We start from the raw sequence: 20,096 nt of genomic DNA on the forward strand, positions 1-20,096 counted from the left end.
GTTGCCATTTACATAGATAATAATGTCCAGTGAATTGATGCACTAAGAAGAATCCAAACCATATTATTAAAAGATTGACCACGCTTTATTACTTTGGAACAACAACATCATTAATAACATTAAATTTAAAAAAAAAAGAAAAAAAAGGCAAGCAAGAGAAGTATTGGCAAGTCACATTCTCAGCAAACGCAGCAGACAATAACTGCACGCATAAATGACTGAATGAATTAAATACATCACTCAGAGGGATTTTCCAATCTACCTTTATGTAATGGAGAAAAAAATCCCAACAAAGCAATCATGTGTAATTCTACTTTTCCCTTCAACAAAATTAATACCGTTCTTTTGAAATGCGCGACAGAGTAAATAAACACAAATTAAAACGTCAAATTCTCTCACATCAAGGTTGCTCTGAAATCAATTTTGCACTTCAGTTTATACTTGGACAAAACAAGAACATATTTGTAAAAAAATAACATTCTTGTCACAGACAAAAATACATTTAATGTCTATCTTTTCAATCAGTTCAATATAATTATATTTGATCAATTAAGCATAAATCTATCTGAAGTATAACAGCTATTTCAATGCATCAAGTAAGCCATCATACTGGAATAATGAGTATGGCTTTAGGCATTATTTACTGACTATAATATATGCAACATTTTATTAGACATGTAAACAATGTCATCAGTTTTCAAAGGTGATGCTGGTTTGTACTCACAATCGCAGTACAGACTATACATGTTAAATGCTTTAACAAATGAAAAAAACAAAAAAAAACATTACTGGCACTCAAATCAAGTCTTTTCCTATCCCAGAAGAAATAAAGCCTCAGAACGAAAGCACCCAGGACCTTTTGAACCCGAACGCCTCCAACGTGTAGGCATCTTCTCCAACAATGTGCAACAAGTCATTGGGACGCAAGCAGCAAAAGCACAGATAAATAGAAAACACACTTTGCATGTAGTTGAAGGCGCGCGTCAAAATGTGCTACACATGCAATAATGTTTTCGCTCAGTCATTAATTTCATAGGATTTTTCTCAGGATAAATCACTTTTTTTTTTAACGCATACAAATTGCACCCTGAGATTTAATGAAAGTAAAACATCCTTCAACGTCCATTCCAAGCAGCTCTCTACTGGGCTGAGTCACAACTAGTGGAATCTACTTTGAGCCACCGCACTGGTGATACGGGTGCAGGGGTACGAGCTACACTGTACTGACAGTGAGTGTTGCAAATTAAGAAACAAATGACAATTCTTCTTCTCCAAACAGATTTACAGGACGCAACACACTTCAGCAGAACATACAGTATATACATCACATTGGTCATAAGCGTTAACAGTACAACGGGGCTAATCTGCCAGAAGCAAACTAGGTTGATATGAAGGTCAGTATGACATCAGCGGTTATAGAACAACCTCTTCTATCAGACTTCTGTACAATAAACAGTACTTATGTCTTGTTTACAATATTAGCTATATTGTATGGGCTCTATGGCATTCTGGCAAATGTGGAAAAGGGAGACTGTCTGTGAAATCTACAAAATGAGTGATATGAAAGTCAACAATGTGAGTGAAAAACACTGTTAATTTGATGTACAAGGAAATAGTGGCATAGGAATGTCCCTTAGTGAACAATACAAGATTGAAAAGATGCCTCATATGTGCATGCACCTTGAAGCCAATGAAGGATTTTGCATGTCAGCCCTTTTTGCCCTTCATCCGCTGATCCATTCATCTAGCCAATCACTTGCCGTTTCCTGTTAGCTTCAGCTGGGCCACTTGAGCTTGCGTCATTTTACTCTGAATGTCAACGTGTCTGTCAAAGAAGCCGACTATTGCCGGCTCGTTGAGCAGCGACGCCAGCACCTGCTCGAACGAAAAGGACCAGTCCGCCCCGGGCTCGGGTCCGGTTTCCTGCGGGCTGGGGGCGTCGGAGATTTTGGGTGCGAGAGAAGCTTCGTCCCCCCCGTGCGCAAGGGTGGGCTTGGAGGACGCAGCCGGGCTGCTCGGCTCCTGCAACCTCCGGCCCACTTCCTCCATCCTTAAAAGGAGGCTGGTCACGTGGGCCACAGCGCGGTACAGAGACTCCTCCTCTGGGTCGCCGTGAAAAATGTTGTACAAGGTCTTGGAGAAATGAATGAATTGAGCCTAAGATTAAACAAAATAATAATTAAATAAATATGCATAGACAGGCAACTTAAATGCTTGAAGGGGCCACATTTTAGAACCACATAATTCCCAATCGGATGTTTGACGAAAACGTACGACGGCGTATTAGGGCCACGTACAAATATATATATTTTTTAGAGGGCCGGGTCAATATGACGAGAAAAAAAAGTGGCAAATTTGCCACCTTTTAATATGACGAGAAAAACACCGGGCGGCTGTTTGTGTCGGCAGAAAGGAAACGCATGTGTCACGCTACACAAGTCACAGTTTGCAAAATGTCTACGGCTGAAGCACTCCTTAAAATGTACTTTTCGGTCGGTTTTCAAACAAGGAGATATTAATTGCTTTAGCAGAGATTAACAATATCATAGTTGCCATTTTATAAAGTGGCAAACATATCAAAACACATGTTTTAAACACATCGTGAATGTATTTTATCAGAAGAAAAAGAAGCACAAAATAATAACATACTGCACATAATAGTCTCTCGTTACTCGTATTGTCACACCTTGAAGACGAGGTGTGCCAGGTGAGCAGAAAGTGACTGCTTCCAAGAAGGATGTACAGAAAGATGTTTCTGTGCGCTAATTCTTGATTTGCTGATTTGGGGTATATTGAACAAAACATGTTCTCATATATGGTTTTAATATGTGGGGGGGGGAAATGCATATAGATTCTGGCGCAACGAATGAGTATAACACGTTAATTCAATTACCTGATTAATTCTAGGAAGGTCCTTGATGGTTTCCTCTTTCCTAAGTATTTCATTCTGCCATTGTTTCAGGTAGGCCTGCAGGTCCACTTTTCCTCGACCTTTCAATTACACACACACAATCATGTTGGCATTTGCACAAAGCATTTGAATACACGTGAATGTAAAAGTACCTCTTTCAGGACTTTTCTTGATCACGCCATCTTCTGGAAGATCAAAGTCTGTAAAATATATGGGCTAAATGTCAGCAAACCATATGAAGAAATGTGATGTATTGATGGATGAAACGTTAAGGAAAGGGGAAAGATGAGACTTGAAGGAGGGAAGAAGCAGTCAAGACGCTAACCAGGAAGTCTACTCAAGCGAGGAGAGCCTTCTGTCGTTGCGAAAAAGTTTGGCAGTCTTTGATCCTGTACGTGCAAAGGACTACCTGTGAAAGCTACAAGAGACTGACTGTAAGAGCACTGAGAGGAAAAGATGAAGAGACATAAGAGCATAAGCAAGTGGAAGTGTTGTCAATTATTAACCAAGAAAACATTGGTCATATAAAATATTTGCATCAAATACAGCACAAAGAATTTATTAAAAGAACATACATTGACAATGTTAAAACATTACACAGCATACTTAACTCATTTGCTCCCAATAACGTTTAAATATGTTTTAAGTGTCCCAAGGACGTATTTATACGTTTTTGTTTTGTTTTTTTATGCTACAGCATACAGAAGGCTTTGATGCAGCCTCTCAACTGCAAAGAACGGTTGCAGAAATGGTAGTTATTACACAAACGGCCAGCAGGTGGCAGCAGAGCAAAGGAGATCAACCAGGGCCATCTAGAAAAAAAGCTAAATTAGAATTAGAACTTAGAATTTTAAATAGATTTGTGAAAACTGATGAAACTTAGCTCTCTTCTAATGCTAATTGCTGCAAAATGGAAACCGATAGAAACATTCTTTTTGTTTCCTGATGAAAGAAGAGACTTTAATCTTTCTTTTGATAGATTCCATGCTTTTATAGCAATAGGACACAATATTCTGTGGGCCTTGCAAAATCAGTCAAAATCCAGTAAAACAGCCGGGAGCGAACGGGATTGCTTCTGTGAAAATGGCTGGGAATGAATGAGTTAATGTAAAATATCGGCTTGAAGATCATGTATTGGGATACATATGTATCGCGACACGTAACGTATCGTGACCCCTGTATCGTGATAATTATCGTATCGTGAGGTTGGCGGCAATACCCAGCCCTAGTTTTTGTACTGCTCAAAATAGGTTTGGAGCAGGTCACGTAAGGACTTGTCCGTCCGAAGCGTCTTTCTGTCTCTCGCACTCTCACACACTTACAGCATGGCGAGTATTTCTGCCAAGCTGTGAGCCAAAAATTCAAATGGTCTTCGTCATGACACAGAAAGCGCAAAATGCCCTCACGGTTCCACGCAGCGATCGTTACCATGGCAAAGATGTTGTACCCCATGCAGACTATTCTTGACGCTGCCTTCAAGCGCATAGCGGCGCATCATGCAGATCAGAGTCATAGATTCAAGGGCGTTCTCCCTCACCAAGCAATGTGCTCACTGAATAAACACCACTGTCCCGGATATGGAGTGGTTTGCGTTCACTATCGGCTGCTTCTGTGTTGACTGAACGATTTGATGAACTACAATTGCCATTCTGAGATAAAAAAAAATGCAATTGAGAGGGTGACAAAGAAGTCCAGCACAACCCTTGCTTACCTAATTAATTAAAGGAGCGTTTCTCAAGACACTTACCAGGTGGTAAATGCAGCTTGAAGAGGAACTTCAGCTTATTTGTAAAAGATCCACAGTACAAATTATCTGCAGATAGTGCATAATGTTACTGAATAAAGAAACTTAAAGCAGCATTTGTGACAAAAAAAAAAAAGAAAGAGGCGTGAACACTCACCAAGAGCGCAACAGAACTCTTTAAAGTTGACTAAGCCATCTTGGTTCTCGTCGATTAAGCGGAAAACCCAAAGCGAAAGCGTGCTCTTGTTGGTGCAGAAAGCCCAAGGCTCCAGCAGGGAGAAGAGCACGCTGAACTGTTGGAAGCCCAGCTGGTACTGCTCCAAGTAGGCCAGACTCGGATCGTGGTGAAGCAGAGCTGGACTCTTCATTGTCCAGTAGCAGCTGAGAAAATGTTGCCTCTGAAACAACATACTCGGAATGACGACTAGATTGAAGACACACAAGATTTTAGAGGACAGCTACTTGTGTCACTCACTTTGAACAAATTGTAAAGCTCGTCAAGATGGGCAGGAGTAAATTTGACGTCTTGGGAGACCACACGAATCTGCAAGGAAACCAATCGTTACTGACAAATTCGAAATCACTGCAGCGAGCCTCAAGCCCATGAAAAAAAAAAAAGTTCCTGCGATATACGGCGAAATAGCAAGGGAACACACGAAATAGAGTGCCGACTTACAACATTCTGCTTTGTTGTGTCCTCCAGTGTCTGGATCACAAAAAGCTTGTTTCTTTTTCGTGAACTTTCAACCTCCTCTGAGCGAATGCTGCCATATTTCTAGAGGAGAGAAAATGAACTCAAAAACACAGTCAAATGGATTTGGGGTGAAAAAAAAAAGGCTGCAGTACCTCATAGGCTTCTCGGATCAGTTCGCTGATGTCCACGTTTAAGTGGGTTGATTTATCATTGTTGGCTACGGGGGCTTGTTGCACAGTGGGTGGCAGTGGGCTGTCTTTGTTTGTCACACTATCAAAAAATCTAAAGAGCAAATGAAAAAAAAAATTAAATGTGGATTAGGTTTGGGCCTTATAGCCAAAAAAATAAAATGTACATTTTTGTCATTGATGACGATTTTAATCTAATGAAACCAACAAATATTTATTTAAAAGTTTCATTTATCTAAAAATAATTCCTGTGCAAAATGTTTAGACAACAATAATGTGCAGTATTCTAAATCAGTTTAAACATAAACCTAACATTCATAGTTTGTGCTTATATGCCACAATTAAGTAGTTGGTAGCTGAAGGTATCATATTAAATACAAGACATTTTGAGCCCTCTATTTCATGAGTACAATATATTTTTTTACCATTAAAACCATTACGTATATGCTCTGACACATGCACAGATAATCTATTATAGGGCAGTATTACCTAGCTGATGGCTTTTTCCAGCAACCTTTCAAGATCTCCACAATTGAGAAAGGAGAGACACCTATACTTATTAATAGTGGGGAATGTTCTGATTTTTGAAAATACTAATATGTTTGGTATGTCTGTTTATTATTATATTTTTGACAGTTATAAATGTACAAATTTAAAGCATTGTGACCAGATGTATCAAATATGACACAAATCAAAATTCATATGTGGAAGTTCATTTAAAAAAATAACTAAAATTTTTGTTTGTTCAAAGGGAGCAATAAATACTTTACAAAGAATCTGAATTTTCTCTCAAATGTTTCATGGTTCGGGCTTTACAGGGTTAAAATGACGATGAATCAAATTAATTTGATTTATTGCCCAGCCCCTAATGTGAATTCAGAGTAGACGCTTACTTGTTGAGGATGGTAACAGCTTCAGCATCATCATGGCAGCTGATCAGAGCGTCCATGTTGTAATCGAGCACGGCCAGGCCGAGCTGCAGGATGGCTTTGATGCCGTCGTAGAAAAAGCAGTCCACCACATTCACGGCGCTTTCGATGGGCAGCACGCTGATGAAGAGGGTGAGAAACCAGGACAAAGAGACGGACGAGAAGAAACTCAGGTCTGTCATGTTCTCCACCAGCTGGGGGAGGTTCTCACGAATCAGATCCTCGAAAACAGCCTGGTCGACCAAAGCCCCTGGAGAAACAAAGTCATCGTATCGTCACCTAGAGACTGACATAACTCGATGGGGGCCCTTTGTCAAATCCCCATCTCAATCAACCATTCTCTCACCTATAATTCTCCGGTTGAAATAATCGGGCAACATCCTCTCACAGACAGCAACTAATAGCCAAAAGGCTTCCTCCTCTTTGGCGTAGAGCAGCAAAACGGACGTCAGAATGTTCATGGCCTGAGTCAGAGAAATGAGTCACTCTTTGACTTAACTGCTCTCAGAAAATAATGAGCATTAAGCACGCTTGTGTCCCTTGAAAGGTTGCTAATAATGTGTGCCTAAGTGCATTTTTCAGTGCACCCCTTTTAACTCATTCACTCCCAGCCATTTTCACTGAAGCAACCCCATTCGCTACCGGCTGTTTTAATGAATTTGACTAATAATAATAATAATAATAATAATAATAATAATAATAATAATATATAACAATATTCTGTGGGCCTTGCAAAACAAGGCCCAAGGCCCACAGAATATTGTGTTCTGTTGCTAGAAAAACATAAACCTAACAAATGGTAAATGGCACTTCATTTATATAGCACTTTTCCACCTTAGAAGGCCCTCAAAGCGCTTTACATTTTTGACTACCCATTCACCTACTGATGACGCGGCACCAGGAGCAATTGGGGGTTCAGTATCTTGCTCAAGGATACTTCGACATGGTCACAATGGCCTGGGATCGAACCCACAACCTCTGGGTTGGGAGACAACCACCATACCACTGAGCCACGCCGCCCCAACCATGAAAGATTAGAGTCTCTTCTTTCATCAGGAATAAAGTACATTTCTATCTTACCGTTTTGCAGCAATTAGCATTACAATATAGCTAAGCTGCATAACTATTCACAAATCTGCTTCAAATTGTGGAGAAAGAGCTTGTTTTCATCATGGCCCTGGTTGATCTATTATGCTCTGATGCCACCTGCTGGCCGTTTTTGTAAGTACTACTATTTTTTCCACCAGTTCTCTGCAGTTGGGAGGCTGCATCAAAGCCTTCTGTATGCTCTAGCATTAAAAACAAACAAACATATAAATACATCTTTGGGATGCTTAATACATTTAAAATAGAACGTATTTCTACGTTTTTGGGAGCAAATAAGTAAATAAATATTCTAAAAATATTTTATATCCTAAATCTTGAATGATAATACAAATCAACGCCACCGTTTTACACATAAATCTAAACAATGCATCCAGTTACCAACATGAAAGAGATTTTACCTGACAGTAGCCGATTTTAGGGTTCCTATAAGCGTATGCGGTGAGGACTCTGCGTAGGGCGGAGATTCCTGTATCACTCTGAAAGGCAGGATGCTCGGGCAGAGAGCGATGAAGGTCTCTCTCAATCTCATCTGTTGCCAACGTGCTTGTGCCCAGAGACTGTTCCACCAGCTCCGTATAATACCCAGGGTGAGTCGCCATGTCGTTTACGGCTCCTTATTCATTGCAGCATGTCAACATCGATTAATGGAAAGAAAGCTAATTTAAAAAAAGTGTAAAAAAAAAAAAAAAATACCTGAGAAAAGCATCCACAGCTCTCCTCTCAAGGCTTCAGGAACTCCACGGACAATCAAGTCGCGTGTCTTCCTGGTAAAGAACATACTTGTACCGCGGCCATATTCCGAAAAATGGATGTTCCAGGATTGCTCCTTCATCTTCTCTTTAAGCTGTTGATCATGAGGATAAGGATTCTGGCATTGAAAATGTTTTAACCAACATTTTTGTTTTGACCAGGGGTGGCCAAGTCCGGTCCTCCTATCCAGCCTGTTTTCCATGAATCTAATGATCAGCTCATCAGCAAGCTTTGCAGAAGCTTGATAACGATCCTGATCTTGAATCAGGTGTGTTAGTGGAGAGAAACATGGAAAACAGGCTGGATAGCGGCTCTCGAGGACCGAACTTGGCCCTGATTTAATCGGAATATTTTAGTCCTTATATAGGGTGATTGAAAACATCCTATTTTAAAATACTTAAAAATAATTTACTTATGGCATTTTTTTGTTTGTTATTTCTTTAATGCAGTGGTCCCCAACCTTTTCATAAAAGTACGTAATTTTCATGGACCGGGAGGGGGCTTCTGGCGGCAGCTTACTTTTCAAACACTCTGGACTAATGTATATTATGACTTTTTTTTTTTTTCCACATCCATCAGTCATTAGTCAGTATCGACTTTGTCCAAAATGCTAGTGTGTTTGTCCCATACCATTTTGGGGTCAAGGTTTTCAACATCCTGAGGGTGGAAAACCGTCATGAGCGCCTCTGTGCTTACTGCCTTGCTGCTGTCTTTCTGGCCCACCATGAGTGTCACGTCCTCTGGGTTGTCCTCAAAGTGGTTGATAAGAGACTGACACTCGCCTCGGATGACCTTAGTGACAAGGATGGAGGATGGTTGATGTTAGAAAATAAAAAAACAAAAACGTACAAGGGTAACAATGAAGAATTGTTACCTCTGCTGAGGCCGAGTGCTGCGGGCTGGCACTAATCCCACATCTGCTGCGGATGGTTGTCGCCAGACGCTGGTAGTCGCGCACTTCAGTGAAACGGAGTGCCCTTTTCCCACGCACATACACCGTCAAAGCACGGCTGCTTGAATCTGGCTTCTCAACATTTACGACCTGGAAGATGGCGACGTTGGCCAGCCAGAAAGTAATTTCATCATATTACGTGTGGCGGAAGGACGTGTCAGCATGGAAATAAATCAAGTGAAGGCGTTGGTGTTCTACCTCGCGCATTGGAATGATGATGTGACACTGGCTCCCGTCCTGGCTGGCAAAACACAAGTAGTTCTCAGATAGACAGATCTTGCCAAGTGTATTAAAATGGCTGAAAGGCACCCACAGGAAACTCTCATGCACTTCTAACAGATTTTCCTCTTTGGGAAGCCTGAAAAATGTCCGGAAGAGCTCACTTTTTGCGTGAGCCTCTAGGCCTCTGTGGGAGAGGGGGAAAAAAGAAAGTCATGATGAATAATATCATGAACACTTGATTGTTTATTTATTTTGTGGGGTTTATGTTGCAAAGGAGTGAGTTAAATACTGTACATACAGGGAGTCCTCGAGTTAAGGCGCACTCGACCTAAGGTGTTTCGACTTTACACAGGTTACGCCCGGTCCACCATTTTGGCCCCATCTGCCATTTTGACTCCTCGTCCGCCATATACCCTGCAGCGTTTTCCCCTCGTCCGCTATTTAGTCTTTAGCTTGTGCTAGCACTTGTGGGAGTATCTTTGGCTTTTTCGCCTTTTTTTTTCCCACATCAGCCTCCCCACCCTTCTTTTCCATCCACCTAAGCAGTAATAGAAAGTACAGCATCTTTTTTTTATTTTAATGTATTTTAGATTTTTTTTTTTTGGCAAATTATTTTTACGTAAATGTTGGCTTTAATGGGGAAAGTCGACTTAAGCCGAAATTCGGGTTACATCGCTAGCGTAGGAACGGAACTCCGACGTAACTTAAGTACTCCCTATACAAGCTATAGATAATTTACATAATACATATGTAAACTATACAAATAGTCAACTTCAGTCACATCAGAAATGTTGCCATTATTGCAATTTCAAATAACTATTGGAGACACTTATCGCAGACATGTTGGATGTTCTGAAAGTAGCCTGGAATATTTAGCCAAGTGTAATGCAGGCAAATTGTATGGCTATTTCAAATATACGGTTGCATATTGGGAATAAAGGGGCAGAAGAGAGTGTTTTGCTGCTGGAGAGTGGGAGGTGTTACTCGAATCATGATTGAGGTTAGTTGTGGCATGGTTGACTGCTCTTATATGAGTGCATTCGTGGATGAATGCTATTGTATCGTACCATTGCATAGTATTGTATGGGGTACAATTTTGAATCAGACATCTATTAGCTGATCTAGCACAAATTGTTATAAACTAAATGAAACTGCCATTAAGGCCAAAAACTGTTGGGTAATTTAAGTTGGTAAAAATGGATGAATTTATTACATGCTATATGACTCAAGACATAATGAGCAAAAAAACAGCACCTCTTGGTAATTTGCAGCGGGTCTGAGAGTGCTCTCTCTCTTTCAAAGGCCTCCTTATCGAAAAGGCGCTTAATGGAGTAGTCAGCTAGCTGCTCCATGATGACGAATGTTTCATTGAGGTGCAGCAGCATGGAGAAATAGTGATCCTCCCCGTGAGCCACCACATGGATGCTCTCAGTCAGGATGACATTTGATGTTTTCTCCAACCTCCAGATCTCGTCCCAGGAGATGACCAGTTTCACTAAAGATGCAAGCAAAACGGAAATATTGTGAAAAAGACAGAATAATGGCTGAATTCAAATATGAATATCGTAAACACTTATGTCCATTTTTGTCTTTGTTTTTTGTTTACATTTTGGGATGTCTGCATTCAGTTTCAGCCCGTGAAAATCACTCGTTAATTTATTTATTTATTTTTTTCACACTTTTGGGATGTCTGCATTCAGTTTCACCCCAAAAACATAAAAATGTAAAAAAAAAAGAAAAAAAAAAGATGCTTTTATAGCAATAGAACACAATATTCTGATATTCTGTGGGCCTTGCAAAATCCGTCAAAATCCAGTAAAACAGCGGGGAGCGAACAGGATTGCTTCTGTGAAAATGGCTGGGAGTGAATGAATTAAGAACTTTTTGCACTAAAATAAGCAAAAAATATTTTTTAAAAGTATGCAAAATGACAGACAGTGTATGTGGACAAAAACGGCCAAAGAAGGACACCGCTGTTTATGTAAGTGTCTTTTTGTAAGCATCAAAAGTCTCACCCTCAGCTCCCAGCAGGTAGGAATAAAAGCAGAGGAAATTGGTGCTGAGGTAGAGCCAACCCTGGCAGGGCACTTTGCCTTTCCAGTAACTACAGGCATAATACGTGACCAGCTTCTCCTCTGGCGGCAGCGAAAACCAATTCTCGAACCTCAAGTACGCCTCTCTGAACTTTTCAGGATCATCCTCCAGCACGTGAGACGTCTTCCCTTCTTCAGCAATCAGACCCTGAAAAATATAACATATAGGATTAAGGGTGAGCTGCTGGTGTCATAACGATGCTTAATGTTACACCAAAACATCCCTCTATGGTGCGGTCCAATGAAATGAATAGCAATTAGGCACTGAGTCCTTGGGATTTCGTACTCTGATCTTGCCCTGCACAAAGCTGGTGATGTCCTCGCTGGAGTCGAAGACAGAGAGGGTCCTCATGATATTCTGCAGCAGCCAATCCCAGTGCTTGAATATCTCCTCTTTGGTGACGCCTGACACAACATACAGAAACAGATTGCAAAAATGATATTTTATTTTCTAAACTGCATTTGAAAGTACAAATATAGTAAGAATGGAATGATATCACAAGCGCATACCGCATGCTATCGACCAATACACTTGTGAATCCGGCGTGTGGTGCAGTATGCGGTAAGGAGCGACTTTGGATGTGGAGTCCAGTACTGTGTCCAGCGTTCCCACAAGGAGACCTGCAATATAGAGTGCAGTGATATTTTTAACTAACACTGTGTGGCCTTCATATTCCTACAAGGCACAATTATATTTAATTTACAGTATTAGAAATCTATTTCTGGTGTATTAACATGGTACATATCAGTCTCACCAATAAAATCTAAATACCGGTATTATCAAATACACAATCTGTGTGCAGATTCTAACTTCACAAAAGATAATGACAATGTCAATGTGTTTTTTTGTTTGGTTTTTTTTTGAAAAATGTGTATTTCATTTAGATTTACATTTAATAGATTGTGCCACTACACGAGCTGACAGGGTGGAACGTGATTCTTCTCTCTACGTCAGAGATACGCAACTACCACATCTGGCGCTTTAACTCTCATATGCCGTCCATGAATAATTAACAAGTAGACAGATAGACTTCAGATTTCCACTGGCCTTGCTGCTGCGGGTAAATGACTTCTCAGCGCGTTCCCAGTATAGCATTTGAGGAATTTTGTTGCAAAACATAATACATCATGCTCTCATTGAGAGACAAAGGTCATCTCACTGTACAGAAAAGACATAAACCGTCTGAAAGCTTGAGACGTGAAAGGGTCTCTCGAGTTGTAGATGGCTTCAGCTGCGGCATTCAGCTGTCGCTATTAAACCATGCAGGTATAGTCACGAATCCCAGTTATAACTAGAGCTGCGAGCAGCTATAAAGGGCCCTCGCAACCCGGGCCACGTTGGGGTATTTGCACGTCGGGGTACTGGCATGTTGGGGTACTGTCAAATAGGAAACCATCTAAATTTTAAACGTTTTTGCCATGCTTTGTGTTTGTAAAGTTTCATGGAAAGGCCAAAAATGATGCACAATTAACAAAATAAAATCAAAATGGATTGGCACATGGCTATATAGAATACTTTTTGAATATATTAGGCATGCCTGCCAATATTCACACATCTAGCTGAATCATATAATCGGAAAGACTTCATAAAAATGTCTAGAGGGCGCTATTGAAGCATTTATTGCAAATTTAATAAGAAATCTCTAAAATATTCATGCTTATGACAAGCCTGATGTGTGTGTAAAGTTTCATGAGTTTTTGCACATGTTTAGACCAAAAAAAAAAAAGCAGCATTTTACTTGGCAAACAATGCATCGCCATGAAACGGTGTGCGACAAAATAAATAACTTTCGATAACTTTGTATCTTAAACATCTTAAGATGAAGCACACCAAGTTTGAAGACAGTCGGATAAATTTTGTAGGAGGAGTTCGTTAAAATATGACCCCTAAAAAAGGCCACAAAAAATGGCTACAAATCCCAACGTAAATCAAAATGGCGGACTTCCTGTTTGGTTTAGCAGATAGTTCCAAGAGACTTTTTTGTACATCGTGGGCTCTTATGTATGCCTCTAAATTATCATAGCGCTAGGTGAAACGTACAACCGGGAATGCTTCGTTAAAGAGGAGTTTTTTACCTCAAAATGTGATGACCGGCCCCTACGGGACTTCCTGTTGGGTTTAGCACATGGCACCAAGAGACTTTTTTGTACATCGTGGGCTGTTAAATTTGTCTCCAAATTTTCGTAGCTCTAGCTGCTTCGTACAACTGGGAATGCTTCATTAAGAGGGAATGTTTTCCTTTGCAAACTGTGCATGCCACGGCAACAGCGTGCGACGAAATAAAAAGCTTTCAATAACTTTTCATCTTCAACATTTTAAGATGAATCACACCAAGTTTGGAGATGATCGGATAAACTCTGTAGGAGGAGTTCGTTAAAATAAGACCCCTATGAAATGGCCCAAAAAATGGCAACACGTTCCAAAGTAAATCAAAATGGCGGACTTCCTGTTCGGTTTAGCATATGGTTCAAAAAGAGTTTTTTGTACCTTGAGGGCTGTTACATATGTCTTCAAATGTTGGTAACTCTAGGTGAAATGTACAGCCGGGAATGCTTCATTAAATAAGAATTTTGAAACACAAAATTTGATGCCTCGCCTCTGGCGGACTTCCTGTTAGGTTTAGCATATGGCACCAACAGGCTTTTTTGTAGATCATAGTCTGTTACATATGTGTACCAATTTTCATGGCTCTCAATTAAACGTACCACCGGCAATGCTTTGTTAAGTAAGAATTTTGAAACTGTAAATTTGATGCCCCGCCACCGTCATATAGTATGTCAAAAACTTTTGATTTTTTACCATGATGTTGTCCCAGGTGTTGAGATGGTACAGCCCAAGTTTGAAGTCAATCGGGTTAACCGTGTAGGAGAAGCGGGCAAAAGTATGACCCCTGTAAATGTGCAAAAATGGGCCAAAATTGGACATTCAAATACTCATACCTCACTTCCTGTCTATTTTAGGGTACACATATCAAAGAGGTTTTTGTTCATCTGGATGTGCTACAGGTGCCACACAATTTTCGTAGCCATAGGATAATCGTAGCGGGACAGGGATCCGTTAAACCTATGTAGGTGGCGCTACAGAGCCATTTTTCTGTTATCATGTATGGCGACTTTAAAATATCAAATTTTTCGCCAGGCCCGATCTGCGTGTAAAGTTTGGTGAGTTTTCGTTCATGTTTAGTGCCTCAAAAATGTGGTTGTTTGCGGAAAAGAATAATAACAAAGAAAAAGAAGAAGAAGAAGAATAATAATAACTAGAGCTGCGAGCAGCTATAAAGGGCCCTCGCAACCCGGGCCACGTTGGGGTACTTGCACGTCGGGGTACTGGCACGTTGGGGTACTGTCAAATAGGACAAGGACCATCTAAAATGTTTTTGACAAGCCTTGTGTGTGCAAAGTTTAATCAAAACGCAAAATATGGTGCGCAATTCCCAAAATAAATTCAAAATGGCGGACTTCCTTTTAGGTTTAGCATACGGCTACAGAATACTTTTTGTAGGTCTTAAGCTAATAGGTATGCCTCCCAGTTTTCACAAATCTAGGTCAAGTCATCTTTAGTTGTGTATCGCTTGAATCATACAATTGGAAATGCTCCATAAAAATGCATAGAGGGCGCTATTGAGCACAACGTTGGGTTACTTGCACGTCGGGGTACTGGCACGTTGGGGTACTGTTACATGGAACAAGGACCATTAAAAATGTTAGTTTTTTCCATGCCTTGTCTGCGCAAAGTTTCATGAAAAAGGCCAAAAATGATGTATACTTCCCAAAATAAAATCAAAATAGCGGTCTTCCTCTTTGGTTTGGCAAATGGCTACATAATACTTTTTTGTAGGTCTAGCATAATCATACAATCGGAAATGCTTCGTAAAAATGTCTAGAGGGCGCTATTTATTGCAAATTGCACAATAAATCTCTGAAAATTCATGTTCATGACAAGTCTGATGTGTTTGCAAAGTTTCATGAGTTTTCATGTGTATAAAAAAAAAAAAAGCAGCACTTGACAAACAATGCATTGCTATGGCAACAGCGTGTTACAAAATAAAAAACTTTCGATTACTTTGCATCTTAAACATCTTAAGATGAAACACACCAAGTTTGAAGACAGTCGGATAAATTTTGTAGAAGGGGTTCGTTAAAATATGACCCCTGAAAAAGGCCCAAAAAAATGGCAACAAATCCCATCATAAATCAAAATGGCAGACTTCCTGTTTGGTTTAGCACATGGTTCCAAGAGACTTTTTTTTGTACATCATGGGCTCTTATGTATGCCTGCAAATTATCATAGCGCTAGGTGAAACGTACAACCGGGAATGCTTCGTTAAAGAGGAGTTTTTTAGCTCAAAATGTGATGCCCGGCCCCTGGGGGACTTCCTGTTGGGTTTAGGACATGGCACCAAGAGACTTTTTTGTACATCCTGGGCTGTTACATATGTCTACAATTTTTCGTCGTTCTAGCTGCTTCGTACAACTGGGAATGCTTCATTAAGAAGGATTTTTTTCCTTTGCAAAAAGTGCATGCCACGACAACAGCGTGCGACGAAATAAAGAGCTTTCAATAACTTTTCATCCTCAACATCTTAAGATGAGTCACACCAAGTTTGAAGATGATCGGATAAACTCTGTAGGAGGAGTTCGTTAAAATATGACCCCTATGAAATGGCCCAAAAAATGGCAACACATTCCAAAGTAAATAAAAATGGCGGACATCCTGTTAGGTTTAGCATATGGTTCAAAAAGAGTTTTTTGTACCTCGAGGGCTGTTATATACCTCTACAAATTTTGGTAATCTAGGTGAAACGTACAGCCGGGTATGCTTTGTTAAAGAGGAGTTTTTTAGCTTAAAATGTGATGCCCGGCCCCTGGGGGACTTCCTGTTGGGTTTAGCACAGGGCACCAAGAGACTTTTTTGTACATCTTGGGCTGTTACATATGTCTACAAATTTTCGTAGCTCTAGCTGCTTCGTACAACTGGCAATGCTTCTTTAAGGATATTTTTTTTCCTTTGCAAACAGTGCATGCCATGACAACAGCGTGCGACGAAATACAAAGCTTTCAATAACTTTTCATCTTCAACATCTTAAGATGAATCACACCAAGTTTGAAGATGATCGGATAAACACTGTAGGAGGAGTTCGTTAAAATAAGACCCCAATGAAATGGCCAAAAAAATGGCAACACGTTCCAAAATAAATCAAAATGGCGGACTTCCTGTGAGGTTTAGCATATGGTTCAAAAAGAGTTTTTTGTAGGTCATAGCCTGTTACATATGTGTACAAATTTTCGTAGCTCTAGATTAAACGTACAACCGGCAATGCTTCATGAAGTAAGAATTTTTAAACTCTAAATTTGATGCGTCGCCGACGTCATATAGTATATCAAAAACTTTAGATTTTTTACAATGATGTTGTCCCAGGTGTTGAGATGGTCCATCCCAAGTTTGAAGTTAATCGGGTTAACCGTGTAGGAGAAGCGGGCAAAAGTATGACCCCTGTAAATGTGCAAAACTGGGCCAAAATTGGACAGTCAGATGATCATACCTCACTTTCTGTCTATTTTAGGGTACACACATCAAAGAGGTTTTTGTTCATCTGGATGTGCTACGGGTGCCACACAATTTTCGTCGCCATAGGACAATCGTAGCGGGACAGGGATCCGTTTAACCTATGTAGGTGGCGCTATGGAGCCATTTTTCTGTTATCATGTATGGCGACTTTAAAATATCAAATTTTTCGCCAGGCCTGATGTGCGTGTAAAGTTTGGTGAGTTTTCGTTCACGTTTAGCGTCTCAAAAATGCGATTGTTTGCGGAGAAGAATAATAATAAGAATAATAATAATAAGAATAATAATAAGAAGAATTCCTACAAAAACAATAGGGCCTCGCAGCGGCACCGCCGCCGCCGCTGCTCGGGCCCTAATAAGAATTCCTTCAGGAACAATAGGGACCTCGCAGCGGTCGCTGCTCGGGCCCTAAAAAGAAGAACCTCTATGGTGGAACACAATCATCGCTAAGGCAGGATGGGGTCTTAGTGTTGGAACGATGTTGATAGTCTGCTTGTCTTAATTTGTGATGCAGAGTGCCATCACAAGTCAACACAAAGAGTCTAGACAGTTGCTGACATTTATTGGAAGTCTTATATTACAGTGAGGTTAAAACTGAGGTGGGTGGCAAAGAGATACATTTACTGCAAATTTTTGGATAAATTGTACGTGTCAGAGCAGTTCAGATGCAACATGCATTTTACTTTTATTTTAGTATTTTTTGTTAAGAAGAAACGCTACTTTTACTGTTTCATCCAGATAGATTCTGTTCATCACTTATGTGCAAGTACTTATAATTTCAGATAGGCTCCAGCTCACCCGCAACATCAGTGAGGATAAGGACGAAGTAAAATGGACTATGAAGAACAGCTACATGTATGTCATGCGCTGTCATCTGTGTCTGCCCACAAATGTCAGCATTTCAGCCTACAAGATGTCCACTAGGAATTTGAGAAAGTCTCGGTCTATGTTTGGAAAATGTAATGCTGTGGAATAAAGCCAAATTTCAGTTATGCATGTCAAAAGGACCCAAGAAAAGCAATCTGCAATGTATGCACAACACTCAATATAAAGATGTAAGTTGGAAGAACCCGGATTTTTTTGAGTAAGGAAACAGATGTCGACATTGCTGATAAATGTGGGTGAATACAAGTGTCACAGTTCTATGTAATCAAATTCTACACAAAAAAATAGGTCTGTACGTGGTGAGCCTATTGTACTGCTACGCACATGTAAACAAAGTTAATTTAAAAGCATTTATTGTTTCTCAATTTGCCTTTCTTTGTTATTATGGAGGACTATTTTTTTTAAAGTTTTCACTTGGGTAACACTAAAAAGTAACAGTACTCTTATTTGAGTACAATTTTTAGCCATTGCTTTAAAAACTCATCCACTTTGTGTTGTCAATGCAAAGTGACCTGGGGCTGTAAACAAATGCACCTACACCACATTTTCTGTAAGAAAAATTCATTATTTATTCTCAGAATCTGAATGAAGATGATGCAATCATGTCAATACTCTATAATTATTCAAGCTAACCTGAAGGATAGCTACAGGCCAGCCAGCTTGAAATTCAATAAACCGTGTAAACAACATCCCCTGTACTTTGCTCCATGCAAACCGTCGGGCAACTATTATGCTAGAAAACATTACACTTTGACAGAGAACAATGTTAAAGACAAGCCATCTGTTCACTATTTGGCATTAAACCTGTTGCAGTGCATTTCTAGCATGCTACTGTAACTGTATGCACAGTCTTATCGATCGCCAGAAAAAAAACTAACAAAAAAAACCCGTCAAACAGAAAACGCGATGGTCATTCGTGACTTGGTAGCTTAAAACACAGCAGCTGCCAAACATGCGAGGTGAAAATACCCACGGACGTTACCTGTCAAGCCGCCTCCACCCTCACCGTACCCTCGCCTCCTTTGAAGCACGAAATACTCATTATCCTTCTCGGTCACCCACAGTTTAAAGGCGTTTTTCAGTAGGATCTCTTCGGGTTTGAGCCACATATTTAGATACGTCAGCGGGCACGCCTCCAAATCCTCCTGTCATGCCACGGTTACCTCCAGCTTAGCATATACACATCAAAATCGTTGAATATTTTTGTTTGTGTCCGCGGTCGGGATGCCTCCCTTCCCACGTAGACAAGAAATGTTGCCAGGCGCAAAGTATTGTGGGATTGTAGTTTTTCCGAGGTGGGAGGGGGAAGTTGATCCGTATGGTATCTCTTATGAGTATCAACATGTCTGAGTTCAAATGCAACAACTTTTTTGTTTTTTTGTTTTTTTTGCCTACTCATTTCAGTAATAGAAGAAAAACTGTAACCTGTTTCAGTTTTTCTACTCCATTGTGGTAACTCACTTGTTTCCTGTCCTCCAGGAAGTGTTGGCTAACATGCTGATTTAAATTGTGTCAATTTTATAAACTGTAATTCTCCTCTCTGAGTGACGCAGGTGAAATTTCTAATAAAACGGGATACATAGTTTAAAAAATTGCATAAGCTACATTTACTGTTTAGGTTAAAGGTGTCATGTTGATTGTAGTTACAGTAAATCATTCACAATCTCTATATTTTGTGTCACTGAACGGGAAGTAAACAAATGGTACATGGAGTGCTCCCTAGTCAGGCGAGCTGCACCATCTTGATGCTCCAAATACGGCATCTGTTTAATACACATGCAAAAATAGCTACTTTCACGGTTTATTACGCAGCAAAGAGTTCTGTGAATGGCCTATGCACCACTTACATAGTGCTTTGTGACATGGTCTTTTCAGCTGAAAATTGAACCCAATAATATATTTTAAAAATAGCTAAACAATTGATACATTTAATAAGAATATGATTTAACGTGTTTTGAGCTATTCCATCCAAAAATGGGACTACAGGAAATGAACTACAAATGCACATCTGGAACTACAGAAGTTCATTTGTCGCGTAGCTGACGTCATCATCGT

General features: G+C 40.1%; 1 protein-coding gene across 2 annotated transcripts; it reads right to left on the reverse strand.

Annotated features, from left to right (window-relative positions):
* Positions 1–69: 69 nt before the first annotated feature.
* tbc1d8b (TBC1 domain family member 8B) lies at positions 70–19,287 on the reverse strand. 2 transcript variants are annotated; one of them, XM_077504791.1, is made up of 21 exons: positions 19,024–19,287; positions 12,101–12,211; positions 11,877–11,995; positions 11,513–11,738; positions 10,752–10,992; positions 9,474–9,681; positions 9,198–9,365; positions 8,954–9,115; positions 8,267–8,417; positions 7,972–8,186; positions 6,813–6,930; positions 6,431–6,716; positions 5,502–5,631; positions 5,332–5,430; positions 5,131–5,199; positions 4,813–5,053; positions 4,659–4,724; positions 3,237–3,329; positions 3,064–3,111; positions 2,894–2,991; positions 70–2,157 (listed from the first exon to the last, which is right to left on the reverse strand). In XM_077504791.1, exons 1-21 carry the CDS (start codon positions 19,148–19,150, stop codon positions 1,753–1,755), a joined length of 3,381 nt encoding a protein of 1,126 aa, XP_077360917.1. In that variant the 5' UTR covers positions 19,151–19,287; the 3' UTR covers positions 70–1,752. The 2 variants fall into 2 exon arrangements, with proteins under 2 accessions (XP_077360917.1, XP_077360918.1); XM_077504792.1 differs by lacking the exon at positions 3,237–3,329.
* Between the last annotated feature and the right edge of the window lie 809 nt (positions 19,288–20,096).

Source organism: Festucalex cinctus, chromosome 18 (genome assembly GCF_051991245.1).
Source record: "Festucalex cinctus isolate MCC-2025b chromosome 18, RoL_Fcin_1.0, whole genome shotgun sequence".
NCBI lineage: Eukaryota > Metazoa > Chordata > Actinopteri > Syngnathiformes > Syngnathidae > Festucalex > Festucalex cinctus.